Raw genomic sequence first — 14,541 nt, 5'->3', positions numbered from 1 at the left:
TAGGGTAGAATTCCTTAAGAGAAAAACTATGCTAGTTGTTATTTGAGTAATCTTTCAATTATATTTCTTATTAGAATGGTGATTAAGTCTTCGTTTGGAACGGTTTTCTTACTGCTTTTTTAAAATATATTTTTAGTAGAAAAATTTTAATTTTTAAACTAAAAAGTTATTTTAAAAAGCAATAAAAAAATCGTCACAAACGAAGCCTAAGTCGCTGTCAAATAATCTTAACCATTTTCAAAATATAATTGAATTGTTATTGTTTTACATCATATTTGCAATACTAATTATAGTGTATGCAATAAATATTTAGTTTAAAAGAAAAAAAAATTCTAGATGTTGCTCAGGAGCACAAGCAATTCTTCAAAGATCATTTGTATAGATTTATTTTATAATTAAGTACAGTTAAGTTTTAATTTATTTGAATTTAAATTAGTTTTTCATGTATATTTATTTATTTTATTAATTAAGTGGATGGTGTAACAAGCATGATATGGATGTTATGAATGATGTAGATGAATTTAAAATTTAGTTTATAAAATATGGCTGAATTTTTCAAGATTATAGTAGGGTTGTGGTAGCGAGCAATAGCGCTAAAGAGAATATAGTTGGGCGAAAATGGTTGAAGGATTAGAGTCATATGATAGTTTTAATATGATCATGTTTAGGTGATTATGGTCAAAGGATTGTAATTGAGTGAAAGTGGTCAGAAGAACATAGTTTGGCAACGGTGATTAGAGGAATGTAGTTAGGTGTGGGATCATGGTGTTCGGTGAACTATAGTGGGAAAATAATGATTTGATTGCAGTGGCAGAGCCAGAAATTTTATTTCGCGGGGGGAGCTTAAATTAAAATAATTATGTTTGTCATCTTACTTGGAAGGGTATAATACGTTAAAATAAAAGAACTATTGATGCTCTTGTGTCCAAAAAAAAAATGTTGGTGACTTCTTTGGATTAATATATATGTTTAAAAGGAAGAATTACAAAAAAAATAGAGCAGATTTTCTAGTTGGCGAACTTGTTGTTAAGCCACTAAAACAATCACCTTTAAGCCCCTTTAGGCTTTTAGTTTTAGCATTAGCCAAATCTTTTAGAGGAGGTCTCAATAATCAAAATCAATTTTCATTGTTTGGTCCACAAGGGAAAGTCATTCCTCCCTCTCTCTTTCAATATTTTACCCCATTAGTCTTTCTCTCTCTACAGCTGAAGCATTGCATGGTCCAAGTAAAAGGTGGATTGAAGGCTTGAATTGGAAAAAGCCTGTAATAGATAAAATAAAAGCTGAGGGTCATAGTTAAATGATGGTGGTCGAAAGATCATAAGTATGCAATGGTAATCAGAGGATTATAATTGATTAAAGATCATTAGAGGAACACAAATATAGAATGATGTTCAGAGGATCATAGTCAAGCAACTATGATAAAAGAACCTTAGGTGATGATTATATGGGAACCATTATAAGGAAATGATTATTAGATTATCATAGTCAGACGACAGTAGTCGAGCAATGGTGGTTGAAGAATCATAGTGATCATAGATTCATAATTATGCAATAATTATCGAATGATCATAGTCAGGCAATGATGTTTGGAGGTTCATAGCTGGATGATGGTGGTCGGAGGATTATGATTGGGGAATGATGATTGGAGAATAGCGAGATTTATGGCACTCCATTATAGTGCGACTTATAGCATATTGGGTCATTTTGTATTCAAAACAAAATCCTATTTAAATTCATTTTAAAAAAGAAAAAAAATATGATCTATCAGGCCATAACGCAATTCATGTAGAAAGCTAAATTGTGGATCTTAGAAGCTGGACGAGTCGTTCCTTGGCCTGATGTAAGGAAGTTCTTGTGGAAACGAGTTTGCCGGTTGGATCAAGACACCTTCGATTTCATATGCAACCCCACAGCTGTACTAGGAGCATCATAGTTTTCATCTCTGCCTTCTTCGTCGAAAATGGTTTAATGATGTTAGAATTAAGCAAACTTGGGCTCGTTTGATTTGTCTCGTTGAGCCGCTCAATTCAATTATAAACATACCAAATTTGGAGATCATTTGATTATTCAATTAATGTCATGAAATTTCTAATAACACTTCTAGCCCTCAGGGGCGGATCCAGCTTCTATTTTTAGGGTGGGCAAAAAAAAAATTTTTGGTAGGGTATGGGCAAAAATGATTAGGATTGATAAAATTATGACAAAAAAATTTTTTGAGAGGGGGCAAAATACCTAAAGTATCCAAAATATTCCAAAAAATACCCTCTAAAATTTAAAAAAAAAAAAAAATTTGAGGGTGGGCATTTGCCCCCCTCACTTCTATGGGGATCCGCCCATGCTAGCCCTTGATTTGAGCTTATTCAAGCCCAGATTTGACTATTTTTAATGTCTTTAAGCTCGTCTCTTCAAAAAATTCATTCTTGATTATAAATTTGCTAAAATTAGAGTCTGGATGGTCTTGGTTTTTAATTTTGGCAGTTGACAACTCAAATATGCCTCGAGATTTGTGATTGATCAAGACAATTTTTGTCGACGTATTAGGCCACTTTTGATAGCTTTAAAACACAGACGAGATATATTTGTGAACAAAGTCTAGATAATTATTTGTTAGTAGGCTCGATAAGACGTGTAGAAAATAAAGCTCATTAATAGCTCAATAAGACTCTTTTGTTTAAAACTTGATAAGCCAGAAACGAACTGAACATCAACCAAATACAAACCAGACATAAACATCTATTATTTTATATGTCAAGCTTGAGCACAAACATAGAAGCTCGAATCAAGCTCAATCCGAACCTTGAACAAACTAAGAATAAACGACTCAAACATAAACAAACACCTACTTGACTCAACTCAAAACCTTTATAGCCCTATCTCCTGTCCTCCAAGCAGACAAGCCATAGAGTATTCTGCCCTTCCACCCCTGCAAAAGCCACTCTCCATCTTCAACCACCATGAAATCCTTATGATAACAGCGCTTCAGCTTCAACCTCGACTTCCTCACTATGTCGGCATCCAACGACACCTGCACCAACCCCGCCCTTTCACTCCTCGTCTTCCACTGCTTATAAGTCTCCGGCCGCTCCACCCTCTCCAATCCCTCGCACGATATCACATTAAACGCTTCCCTCTCAAAAAAATGCCTCTCAAGCAGCCTCCTATGTTCATCTTCCCTCCCCACGTTCGTCTCCAACATATCAAGCAGCGCCGAGAAGTGGAACATCGCCTCCTTAAACCTCCTCAAGAAGAACGGCGTATTGTATGTTCCGTTGACGATCCCAAGCACGAAAACATCCGGCTTCAGCTTTCTAATTGTGTTCAGAACCTGGTCCCTCGGGTTCTTTGGCGATACGGACTCATCGGCGAGGTTTTGCAGCCGGTTCATGCAGTTCACGACGAGGACCTCGTCTTCTTCTATTCCGAAATCCTCCGGCTGAAGCGTCTCCCACTTGCAAGCAATTGGGTGATACTGAAAGGGGATGTCGAACCGCCGGGCGTATTCGCTCAGCCGCCGGCCTGTTTCTTCTAGCCTCTCGCCGGCCGGAATCCGGGCTGCGGGAAGTCGATTCCGGTGATGCGGAGCATCGGAGCGCCGCCAGTGAGGGTTGAGAGGCGCTGCAAGAAACAGGGCCACATGAATCCGTGGTAGATACCGAAGTCTATGATATGAAGCCTCCTGGATTTTCCGGAGATGTTAAGTATATTCTGATGAGCGAAGAAATCGGAGATTTTCTTAAAAGGAGCAGCGGCGAGATAGATCTGATGTGCTTTTAACATATCTGACACGGTTGCCGGAGGCGGTGACGGGAAGTAATAGCTCACACTTCCGCCTCCGCCGCCGCCGGTGATCCTCGCTTCGAGGCCGTTGGCGAAGCAATGGGCAAGCCTCTGGTTTGAGTCGCCGAAAGGGGTTGAGTGCTGCCTGATTTGATTTAGAAGCTTGTGGGGGCATGTGGGAGATCGTTTTCAGATATGGCCTGCGCGCACTGTATTAGTAAGGAGTCGAGAACAACGGATTCCTTTTTCTCCAGCTTCTTCTTCGTCCCAGATTTGGTTCTGCCATGGGAGGTCTCATAACAGGTCTCAACCTGACGGTTGCCCTTGCATTCTTTGAAAAGAAGGGCATCTAACATCTCCAGCGGGACCTCAGTATCGAAACAGAGAGCGGATTGCTTTAAGGATCTACCTTCTTCTGCCTCCAAGTTATCATCGCCCTGCAATGTCTTACGGCTATTCGTAGACTTGACCGGAGGTTCGCCCTGAGGACTGAGGCTGTCATTATAAGAATTGTGGTGGTTCGAAGGAAAAGTTGGTCGATTTGAAGCAGAAGAAGAAGACAATTGGGTATCGGCGATGATATCGTAAAAGGGCTTTTCGGTGGCGAGAAGGGCAGGGTGCTCCTGAAGCATATCGAGCTTCTCGTCGCTGTCTTCTTCCATTAGTATCTGGTTCATGTAGGTAAGAACGATTTCTGAGAAGATCTCTGAGTCTTCATGCAAGTCTTGGCCTGAGCTCTGTCGGGGGTTAGAGGAGGCGTCGGAGGTGGGGATTTCTTTGGAGAAAGCTTGAAGGTGGAGATTTGTCTGCATGATGTTCAAATCCTGAAGCGAAATCCTCGTCAATTATCAATACCGTGTAACAAAATTCGTGACTTTTGAAGAAAATTTATATGCTAAGATCCAAAAAAAGCAAATATCAGACGAGAACGTGAAGTTCTTCAGAATTTCCATTCAAACTCTTCGGAGGATGGAGAGAAACAGAGGAACACCGAAGGAAGGTGCCATTAGTATAAGAAAATTATAGTGTGAGCTCAGATTTTGGCAGAATTGGACTAAGCTTCATTTTGGACAAAAATTATTTGAGAGAGCTCGTAGAGGCTTCTAGAAGCAATTAAATTTTTTTTTCTATATTTTTATTTTAAAAAAATTTAATTATTTTTCAAATAATCATATTCAAACAGTGCAAACTGGAACGCTCCAGCAAGTGCTGGCAGGCGCCGACAAGCACGGGCAGCCACGGGGGAAAGCAGATAAGCGCAAGCAGGCGTGTTGGCGCATGGGCTGGCGAGCAGCTGGGCATGCGCAGCCGGTCAGATGCGTGGCTAAGGCTTCGTTTGGGACGGTTTTCTTCCTGCTTCTTAAAGCAGCTTTTTAGTAGAAAATAATTAATTTTTGTACTAAAAAGCTGCTTTAAGATTGGGTCCTTATGACATCCTTCTGACCTCTGTCACCTGTCAACTGTGGACCTTCCAATTTCAGTCGTCATATAACGGTCCTTTTTGACCTTCGTCACCCGACTACGGTCCTTACAGCCTTCGTCTCCAGACTACGGTTCCATCGTCACCTATCGACTACGATCCTTCCGACCACCTTCACCCGACTTCGTCCCCCAACTACAGTCTTTTTGATCATTATAGCCCACCAACTACGATCCTTTTGACCTCCCTCGCCAACAACGGTCTTTCTAATCATAGTTGCCTGCCTACAACGATCCTTCTGACCTCCATCGTTCGCCGACTATAGTCCTTGCAACCTTCGTTGTCGGGCAACAGTCTTTCTGACCACTGTCGTCCATCAATTACGATCCTTTTGACCTCCGTCGCCCACCGACTACGGTCTTTCCGACCTTCGTCATCAGACAACAATCTTTATGACTATTATCGCCTAACGACTACAATCCTTCCGGCCTCTGTCACTAGACAATGATTTTTCTAACCACTGTTTCCCATCGACTACAGTCCATTCGACCTCCGTCGTTAGACAATGATATTTCTTACCACAATCCATTCGACCTCCGTCTTTTGACCTCCGTCGCCCGCGACTACGGTCCTTCTTACCTCTGTCGCCAGACAACAATCTTTCTGACCACTTTCGTTCACCGACTACGGTCCTTCTGACCTCCGTCACCATATAATGATCTTTCTGACTACTGTCACCCATGAATACAATCCTTTTGACCTTTGTCGTCTGCCGACTACAGTCCTTCCGACCTCTGTCACCTAACTATGATCTTTCTGACCTCCATTGTTTGTCGACTACGATCCTTTCGACCTTCGTCGCCCGTCAACTATGGTCCTTCTGACCACCGTCACCCGACTACGATCTTTCCGATATCCGTCACCTGCTGACTATGGTCCTACCGACAAAACGAACATGTCAATACTGATTCTTCAAAGTCCCACCATGTAATGCACTCTATTTGATGTATATTTGCTACATCAAATCAAGGCCTTCCCCAAAATGAAGGGCCTCATTTATAATTGACTGCAAACACTAGTGGATTCATTCAAATTGGGTCAGTCCCCGTGGTTTTTCCCCCTCTTCAGGGGTTTCCACGTAAAAACTCTAGTGTCTTTTATGGACGCTACTCTCTTTTATTTGATTGTGTGCTGAATCTTCATACAAAGCTAACAAGTTAAATTTTAAATTTCTCTATCGCCATGAATATTTCAGAACGCAACAAAAATAAATATTTGACTCTCTCTCTATCTCGCTAGTGAGAATATTCATTTCAAAGAAGATGGATGTGCAATTAATCGTAAGAATTGTTGGAGGTTGATTATATGTTTTGGGTTCTATATATGCAAAGGAAAGTTAGCTACGTTTCAAATTAGTTGGCTTAATGAACAAATTGTAAAAATAACCTTTTTGTAATAATGAAATTCTAGTATTTTTTTAAAAGTATGCTATTATACCATTATTAATATACAAGATTCTCTAAATTATAATTGGTGTTGCTCCAAAATATTCACTTGATCGGTATGAATCTCCAGGTAATATTTGAATTAGAATTTTTTAAAATTAAATTCAAAACTCCAATTTTAACAAACTTTTGATTGAATAAAATGTATCGCCGAAATGAACTCAATTACCCAAAACATGATCTAATTTGAATCTAAATGAACTCAAATCAAGTATTTAAAGCATATTTATAAGCTTTTGGACATTAATTGAAGAAATGAATTGCCTTTGAATCTTGCATGTCCTATTCGAGATACAAACTATTTATTTATTTATTACATTCTTCTAACAGAAATGAATTGCCTTTGAATCTTGCATGCTCCTAGTTAAATCAATTGTCTCGACAAAAAAAAATTCAACTAGATCAATATCATTCAATTCTAATGTCATTAATGTACTTAAATACTTAATAAATAATCTACGATCAAGATATTAATATTGGTCATTTGATAAATTCTTTTTTCTTCTAATCAAATTTACTAAAATCTCTCTCAAAAAATTATATACATTAGAGAGGTTTTGGAGCTAAAGAAATTTGAAGTATTATATTACCTTGCCCAACAATCACCATTGACGACCACCATAAATAACCACTACAACCATTGCTTGAATTGCATACTCCGACCACTATCGCCTGACAATTAATATCCAACCCCATTATTTAACTTGTGTTATCCAACCATAGACATCTCATGGCTAATATGGATAAGCAAGATGGATAATCATATCCACCTTCCTAGATTCATTTGCAATATTTACAATGGAAATAAAAAAATTATTCTCAACTAGGTAATCTTATCTTCTTTAATTGTGAGAAAGAGCAAACTCTTGTATATATCTTAATTATATAATGGACTATTTCAGCCCCCGTGATTTTTCATTTTTTAGTTTTTCAAAAAATGTCTTTTAACTTTATTTGTGCGTACTAGATTTTTATACAATGCTAAAATATTAAAAACATGCTTTATTTATCTTCACATATTTTTTAGCATGAAATAGTTTGACACTCAGGCTTTGTTTGAGATAAATTTTTTCCCTTCTTCTAAAATTTTTGTACAGAAAAGCTGCTTTAAGAAGCAATCAAAAAGCCGACCCAAATGAAACCTTAAATCATCCTAGCAACATCAATTCAATGGCTGGTTGGCCCTTAAGACCCATCCTTGGATTATTAAATATGCACAATGAAGGAGAAACAGGCTTCAATCCTTCAAACTTTGGAGGAAATTTAGCAAATACTTATGGTATTGCTCAGTCGAATCTTAATTTTTCGATAACCATGGAGGACTTAAATCAACTTCGCCTTATTGACACCTCATAATTTTGCAATAGATGAGCTGTTATGTCATATTCAAGAGTAATTCCATGCCGTGCCTCATAATCTAAATTAGAATAATTATATCTCTTTTTTTTTTCAGTCAACAATCAGAGCTATAGAAACAATGAAAAATGAAATTACAATTCTTTTCTTCAAATATTTACATCTTGACCTAGAGTCTATAATGACATATATAATAGTCATGATATGCAACTAACAACAATCCATTAATACAAATACATTATGATTACAAAAGACGAGAGAAATGTAGAATGAAACTCAATCCTGCATCACAGATCAACCTCATCTATAGGATCATTATCCTTGCATAAAAATATGTAGAAATCACATAATGAATATAAACCAGCAAGTAATTAGTATCTACAACTAAAGTTAGTGCATCAAACAAAATAATAACATATAACTATAAAAACATGTAGCAGTCAATATGAACAATATCCTATATCATGTAATTCATATACAATCTCATCATATACATATCAATCATATCCTCGTCATATATCATATGTTCATATAAATATCCTCTCAGTTTAGCTACATATCAATCATATCATCAATTAAACAATCATCATGTACTGTATCTCATATATTATCAATCTTATTTGTTATCAATCATCAGTTACATTAGTCATCAGTCTCTCATATCTATCATATCATGTATGCATATTACTCTTGATGGAAGAGCATTGGAGCATGCAAACTGGTCAAATCTAAACCTTTTTTATCCCTTTGAATTATTATTTGATGTTCATATCTCAATTTTGACATTTTTAAAACACAATGACATCTACAATTAAGTTTGAGCTAAGTTAATTTGTTTAGGGTAAATTTTGACATTTTAATCTCAACTTTGACATTGTTGATGCACTAATTTCAACAAATATATAATTTAAGAAATTTTATTTGGTTCACATCCTAGAGAGTGGGGTCAACGTTGACATTTAGGATGAATGCTCCTAAGGTGGTATACTTTCAAAAGAAAAGAGAGAATTAATCTCAAATAATGGAATATATATAAAAAAAAGGTGATCCAAAATACACATAGCAGCTTCAGGTACCATGAATAGATTTTCCTTAAAATAATATAGTTAGGTGTGCTCATAATTGAAAACTTATGACCTACATGAAATAAAATAAAATCACTATGTGAAACCCACAGGAAATGGTCAATATCTTATGTAGCATGACTTTTTCTGGCCTTATGTAATCCACTCATTCAACGGCCAGATTTTATTTTTTATGTTATTTAAAATTGTAAGTCATATATATATATATATAATTTTTAAATGCTATTTATACAAGTCCCCTAAAAAATTTAGGTGTGTTAATTATTAACTCGATCCAATAATCTGAACTGAAAATAAAAGATTCAAGTCAACCCGTTTAACAAATGGCCGGATTTAAATTTTTGACCTTTTTGAAAAATTGGGTCAAGTCCGCTGCCCCGAATTTAGCTCGAAATTGACCTGAGTCAGATTTGACCTCTCCAGTCACCCCGCTCCATGCAGTCCTACCAGGCCGCCCTCACCACACTACATCCGTACACCCACATGCACAACACCCCTCGCACAATACAGTTAGGCAACCCTTGCCTACTAATAAAGGCCTGCATGCTCACACTTGCCCCACCCGTGTAGTCTCGCCAGGCCAACCTCTCCAGTCACCCCGCTCCATGCAATCCCGCCATGCCACAATCGACCCGCACGCTCGTACTTGAAGCTCGCAGCACACGATTTCGCACACGCGGGTTAGAGTGTCGGGTCAGCTCAACCCGATAACCTAGCGGGTTAAGCCCGGATCTAAATTTCTGACCCATTTGCAAAATGAGTCAGATTTGAGTCAATTGAATTGGACCCCATCAATTTCAAATTCAAGCCAACCTAAATACTCATTTTAACCCACTTAAAAAATATAGCCAATATGCGCCAATGACAAGTACAAAACATAAAACTCTTTTTTTATAACCGTACATCAAAACCTATTTTTCCAAATATGCCAGAAATGTCAGAATCTCGCATTTCAATTACACAAAAAAAAAAAACTATTATTATATTAATCATTATGATTAAATTACTCAACAGCAAAAATAAAAAAATAAAAATCGGTGTCGCGCTCGGTCCCAGCAACCTGCAGCCGCCGGTAACCGGTGGTTGCTTGGTATGCAAGCTTGATGCTATCGCACATCCTATATGCGAGTCGTAAGTTTCGCACCGCCAAGGCCCTCTCAACCTCCGTACAAAGCGGTCAAATATTTTATCCAATTTTGTCGCGTGAGGTCACGAATGACCGGATGAAAGCCAGGTGCAATGAACCTCCTTCCATCGTTTTCAATTATGAGATCAGAGACCGGAACATTTGTTGCGAGTTCATCTAAACCATGACCCTCAAAATGTTTATGAAAAATGAGCTTAATTTTAATGAACATGAACGTTATTGACTTGACTTGTTAAATTAAATAAATTTGTTTTTTTTTTAATATTTTTCGTACTTATTAGTTAAACAAATTATTTTCTTTTCCAATAAAACAGGATTAATTATGCTCCAACCAGAATACGACTCGACCTCCACAGAATAATTTCTCCTAAATAATACATGGTAAGGGTGGCAAAAATTACAGATCCACTGCTAAAAACTATCACATGCATCTCCTCCACTCGAAAAAATTTCAGAGTTAAACCCCAAAGATGGATTAGTTCATCAGAGCTAGCTAAGCTTTATTCCTAAAAGCATGGAGAACAAATTGATTCAATTGAGCAAATTAAACACACCTTGGTTTCCAAGCAGAGAGGCCATATAAGATGCGCCCTTTCCATCCTTCGAGTACCCACTTGCCATCTTCATCCATGTGAAAATCCTTATGGTAGAAAGTTCTCAACCAATCCTTTCCTTGCTTTATAAGTTCTTTGCGTATGGCTAACTGCTCAAACCCAGCCCTCAAGAACCTTACCTTCCACTGCTTATAAGTCTCTGGTCTCTCCCTCTCCAATCCCTCACAGGATATAACATTGATAAGATGCTTCCCAAATACATCCCTTTCAACCAACATCCTCTGCTCGTTCTCCCTCGGGGCAGTCGAATCGAGGACATCGAAAATGGCGGAGAAGTAATACAATGCCTCGCGAAATCTGCTCATGAAGAATGGAGCACCGTAGGTTCCATTCACAACCACATTCACAAACAGAGCTGGTTTCAGCTTTCTGACGTTGTTCAGCACCTTATCTCTAGGGCAGTTTTCAGTTTCTGTTTCGTCAGCTGGGTTATGCAAGCGAAATAAGCAATTCACCACAAGCATCTCACCTTCTTCGATGCGAAGATCCTCAATCTTTACCTCATCGAACTTGGCTGCTACTGCGTTGTACTCAAAGGGCACGCCAAACCTCTCGGCGAATTCGGCTAATCTGTGGCCGGTCAGCTCTATCCTATCGGTCGGGTGGAAGCCTGGTTCAGGAATATCAATGCCTGTGATTCGAAGCTTCGGCGGACCGCCTGGCCGTTGAGATAGCTCGTGTATGAAAGCCGGCCACTGGAAGCCGAAGTAGATGCCGAAGTCCAATATGTGGACTGTCGTTGCGTTCTGAATTGTGCCTAAAATAATTTGATTTGCAAAGTAATAGGTGATCTTCTTGAAAGGGCAACAGGCGAGGTAAAGCTGGTAGGCCTTTAACCCGTCGCTCACGGTCCTACGCTTGGATACAAGGGAATGGAATACCTCACTCCCGGTTCCGGCGAGACGGGCCTCGAGACCATTGGCAAAGTAGTGTGCGAGCCTCTGAGAGGCATCGCCATGAGGAGACGAATGCTGCCGGATTTGTTTCAGAAGTTCGTAGGCTCTAGGGTTGTCGCCGTTGGCCACGCTCTGTGCACAGTGGAGAAGAAGAGTGTTGAAATCCACAACCTCTTCTTTCAGTTGCTTTTTCCGGCGAGACTTCCGACCAACGCCTGACTCATTGGGGTTGGAATTTTTGAAATCCTTTCCCGCTTCTCTGTACATCTTCTCTCGAATTGCACTCACGACTTGGGGAAACCTTTCGCAACTACAGAGCAGTACATCGTCGAACATCTCTGAGGGAATAACCGGCTCTTCGTAGGAGAGAGCCAACTGCTTGATTCTCCTCGTCTCTTCGAAGCCTGAATCATCGAAATGGCGGTTCTTCTGCCTTCTTTCCTGTTTGATGGGGTTTTGTAGCAAGGTCAGATCTAATTGTCCAACGTTGAGGGTCAACTTGTCTACACTTGGGAGGAACTTCTTGGCCTCTTCAATTCCCTTCTCGAACTGGATAGTGGGGAGGGTTTTGAACAAAAGATCGTTCCCACCGCCATTAACGGAGCTAAGAGAAGACTGCGAAAGCGGAATCTGGTAATTTTGGTACTCAGGGAATTCGGAATTGTCGTGAAAGGATTGGATGCCGCTGCTGTTTGAGCTATGGCTCCTGTTGCTGTCCAGGCTCTCAGGGCTTGGACTGGAGTAGAGAGGGAATTGATCTGGCGAAGAAGGGTACTTCTCACCTATGAGCTCATAGAAGGGTTTCTCTGTGGCTTCGAGATTTGGATGACTCTGAAGCATGTCGCTCTTGTCGTCCGCATCTTCCTCTAAGAGAACCTGGCTGATGTACTCAAGCACCATATTAGCAAAAAGATCGGAGGGTTCATGGGATATTCTCTCATGGCTCTGAGAACTAAAAACAGGGGATTCATCGAAGTTATTCTGCTCGTAGAAGGGGAAATCGCTGTAATTGAAATCTTCAGCAGCAGTCGAATCTTTCGACATATCTGCAGCAAAGCAAATCATCTATGTGGTTACAGAGAAATCCAGGATTGTCAAGCCATGGAGAGCAATACGTAATGAAAAAAACCTTTGAAAAAAAAATCAAGCAAAAGGTGTAGTTGGTTACCTCTCCCTCTACCGCAGGAGCGAGCTATGAGACTTTGAAGTCTCGCCGGACGGTATGACCCTTCGCGCTAACACCTCTTCTTATATTGCTGGCGATTTGCTAGCGGACTCTCGGAAACCTGCGAACGCCGGTGGCTTCGAGAGGTTCACCGGTCATCAGCGAGACAGCGGATGAAGCATAGGGTGGTCAATGCGTAAATCCACCCGATTTATATATAATGAATGGAAATTTTTTTCTCTCCTACAATTTTCTTTAAAAAATATATTATTTTTTATACATTATCAAAAATTTATCTTGATCGCACACAAATCTAGAGGCAAAATCAAATTGGAAATTTTCAAAATTAAAATTGGGATCATCCGAACTCCTATTTCAGCAAACTTATAGTCAAACTGAACGTTTCAAAATGACGACTCAACGACACCAAATTCGACCCATATCCGAGCCCAAATGGGTTCAAATCAAAAACCCGAAGCGTCTTTTGAGGGTTCAAATTATAATTTAGATTTTCAAACAATTTCTAAACGTAATATGCTTATAATCGAATTGAGCGGCTCGACGAGATGAATCCAACGAGCCCAAGTTCATCGAATTTTGATATCATTAAGACATTCAAATGCCCAATAAATGATTCATGATCAAGGGGATCAATATCTACCGTCCATTCAAATTTCAAACCACTACCAAATTACCCTTGATCTACCTCCTATTTACTGATTATGCCACTTAAGACCACTCATTTCTCATGGAGTGGGACCCAAGCAACAAAGCAAGGAAGAGAACGAAGAAGATAAACTTAAGTTCTCTTGCCACCAGATTCCTCCTCAACTATCGTCGGACTTCAACCCAGCCACCGACTGTCGCTGGATTTCTAACCTACCACCCAACTAACGTCAGACTTTTGCCTGACCGTCGACATGCGTCGGACTTCTGTATGACTATCAATTGAAGCCATATTTCCACCCAACCAACAAATATTGTCAGATTTTCGATCTCCATTCGTAAATGAATTTCAACCCTATAGCTCATAATTGTAATATTATTGTCTTGAATTTCAGGGACGAGTTAGTCACTTATAATCTATCAAGCACTAGTGGAATCACTTCAATTGGCGTGTACATGTGATTTTCTCTTTTACAGGATTTTTCACATACAAATTTTGGTGTTCTTTTATTTTCTTCTGTTTGTGTGTTGGATATCCATATAACGCTGAGATGAAAATTTTTAACTCTATCGCTATGTATATTCGAGCGTGCAACAATATTAATACTCTATTTTAATTTATATAAAATAATATTATAAAATTTTCAAATTTATAAGATAAATGTTCTAAATTTAAAGATATTTCGCATGACGTATCAATGACAAACCTTAATGTTAGGGTTAAGGGTAAATCATTAAGGCACTTAAATATTAAATAAATAATTTATAATCAAAAGATTCAATATCAATCCTATGATAGTACTATGAAAGTTGACTAAATTTATCAAAATACTACTCCCAAAATTTTATAAATAAACCTTCATTTTCCACATAAAAGGGACTAAGATTTAAGTTGAAACAGAACTTG

General features: G+C 38.8%; 2 protein-coding genes across 2 annotated transcripts; both read right to left on the bottom strand.

Annotated features, from left to right (window-relative positions):
- Window positions 1-2,716: 2,716 nt before the first annotated feature.
- On the bottom strand, window positions 2,717-4,966 carry LOC110097585 (scarecrow-like protein 14). The gene is given in 3 exon segments (XM_020824064.2): window positions 2,717-3,540; window positions 3,543-3,948; window positions 3,951-4,966. Coding segments are annotated over 3 exon segments (1,737 nt in total). The 5' UTR covers window positions 4,593-4,966; the 3' UTR covers window positions 2,717-2,851.
- Window positions 4,967-10,591: 5,625 nt separating this feature from the next.
- LOC110097592 (scarecrow-like protein 14) lies at window positions 10,592-13,160 on the bottom strand. The gene is made up of 2 exons (XM_020824076.2): window positions 12,972-13,160; window positions 10,592-12,849 (listed from the first exon to the last, which is right to left on the bottom strand). The coding sequence occupies exon 2, from the start codon at window positions 12,845-12,847 to the stop codon at window positions 10,838-10,840; it is 2,010 nt and encodes a 669-aa protein (XP_020679735.1). The 5' UTR covers window positions 12,848-12,849; window positions 12,972-13,160; the 3' UTR covers window positions 10,592-10,837.
- Between the last annotated feature and the right edge of the window lie 1,381 nt (window positions 13,161-14,541).

The sequence above is a fragment of the Dendrobium catenatum genome, unplaced genomic scaffold (genome assembly GCF_001605985.2).
Source record: "Dendrobium catenatum unplaced genomic scaffold, ASM160598v2 fragScaff_scaffold_231, whole genome shotgun sequence".
Taxonomy (NCBI): domain Eukaryota; kingdom Viridiplantae; phylum Streptophyta; class Magnoliopsida; order Asparagales; family Orchidaceae; genus Dendrobium; species Dendrobium catenatum.
The sequence above is the reverse complement of the archived record's forward strand: the minus strand, read 5'-3'. Positions and strand labels throughout refer to the sequence as shown.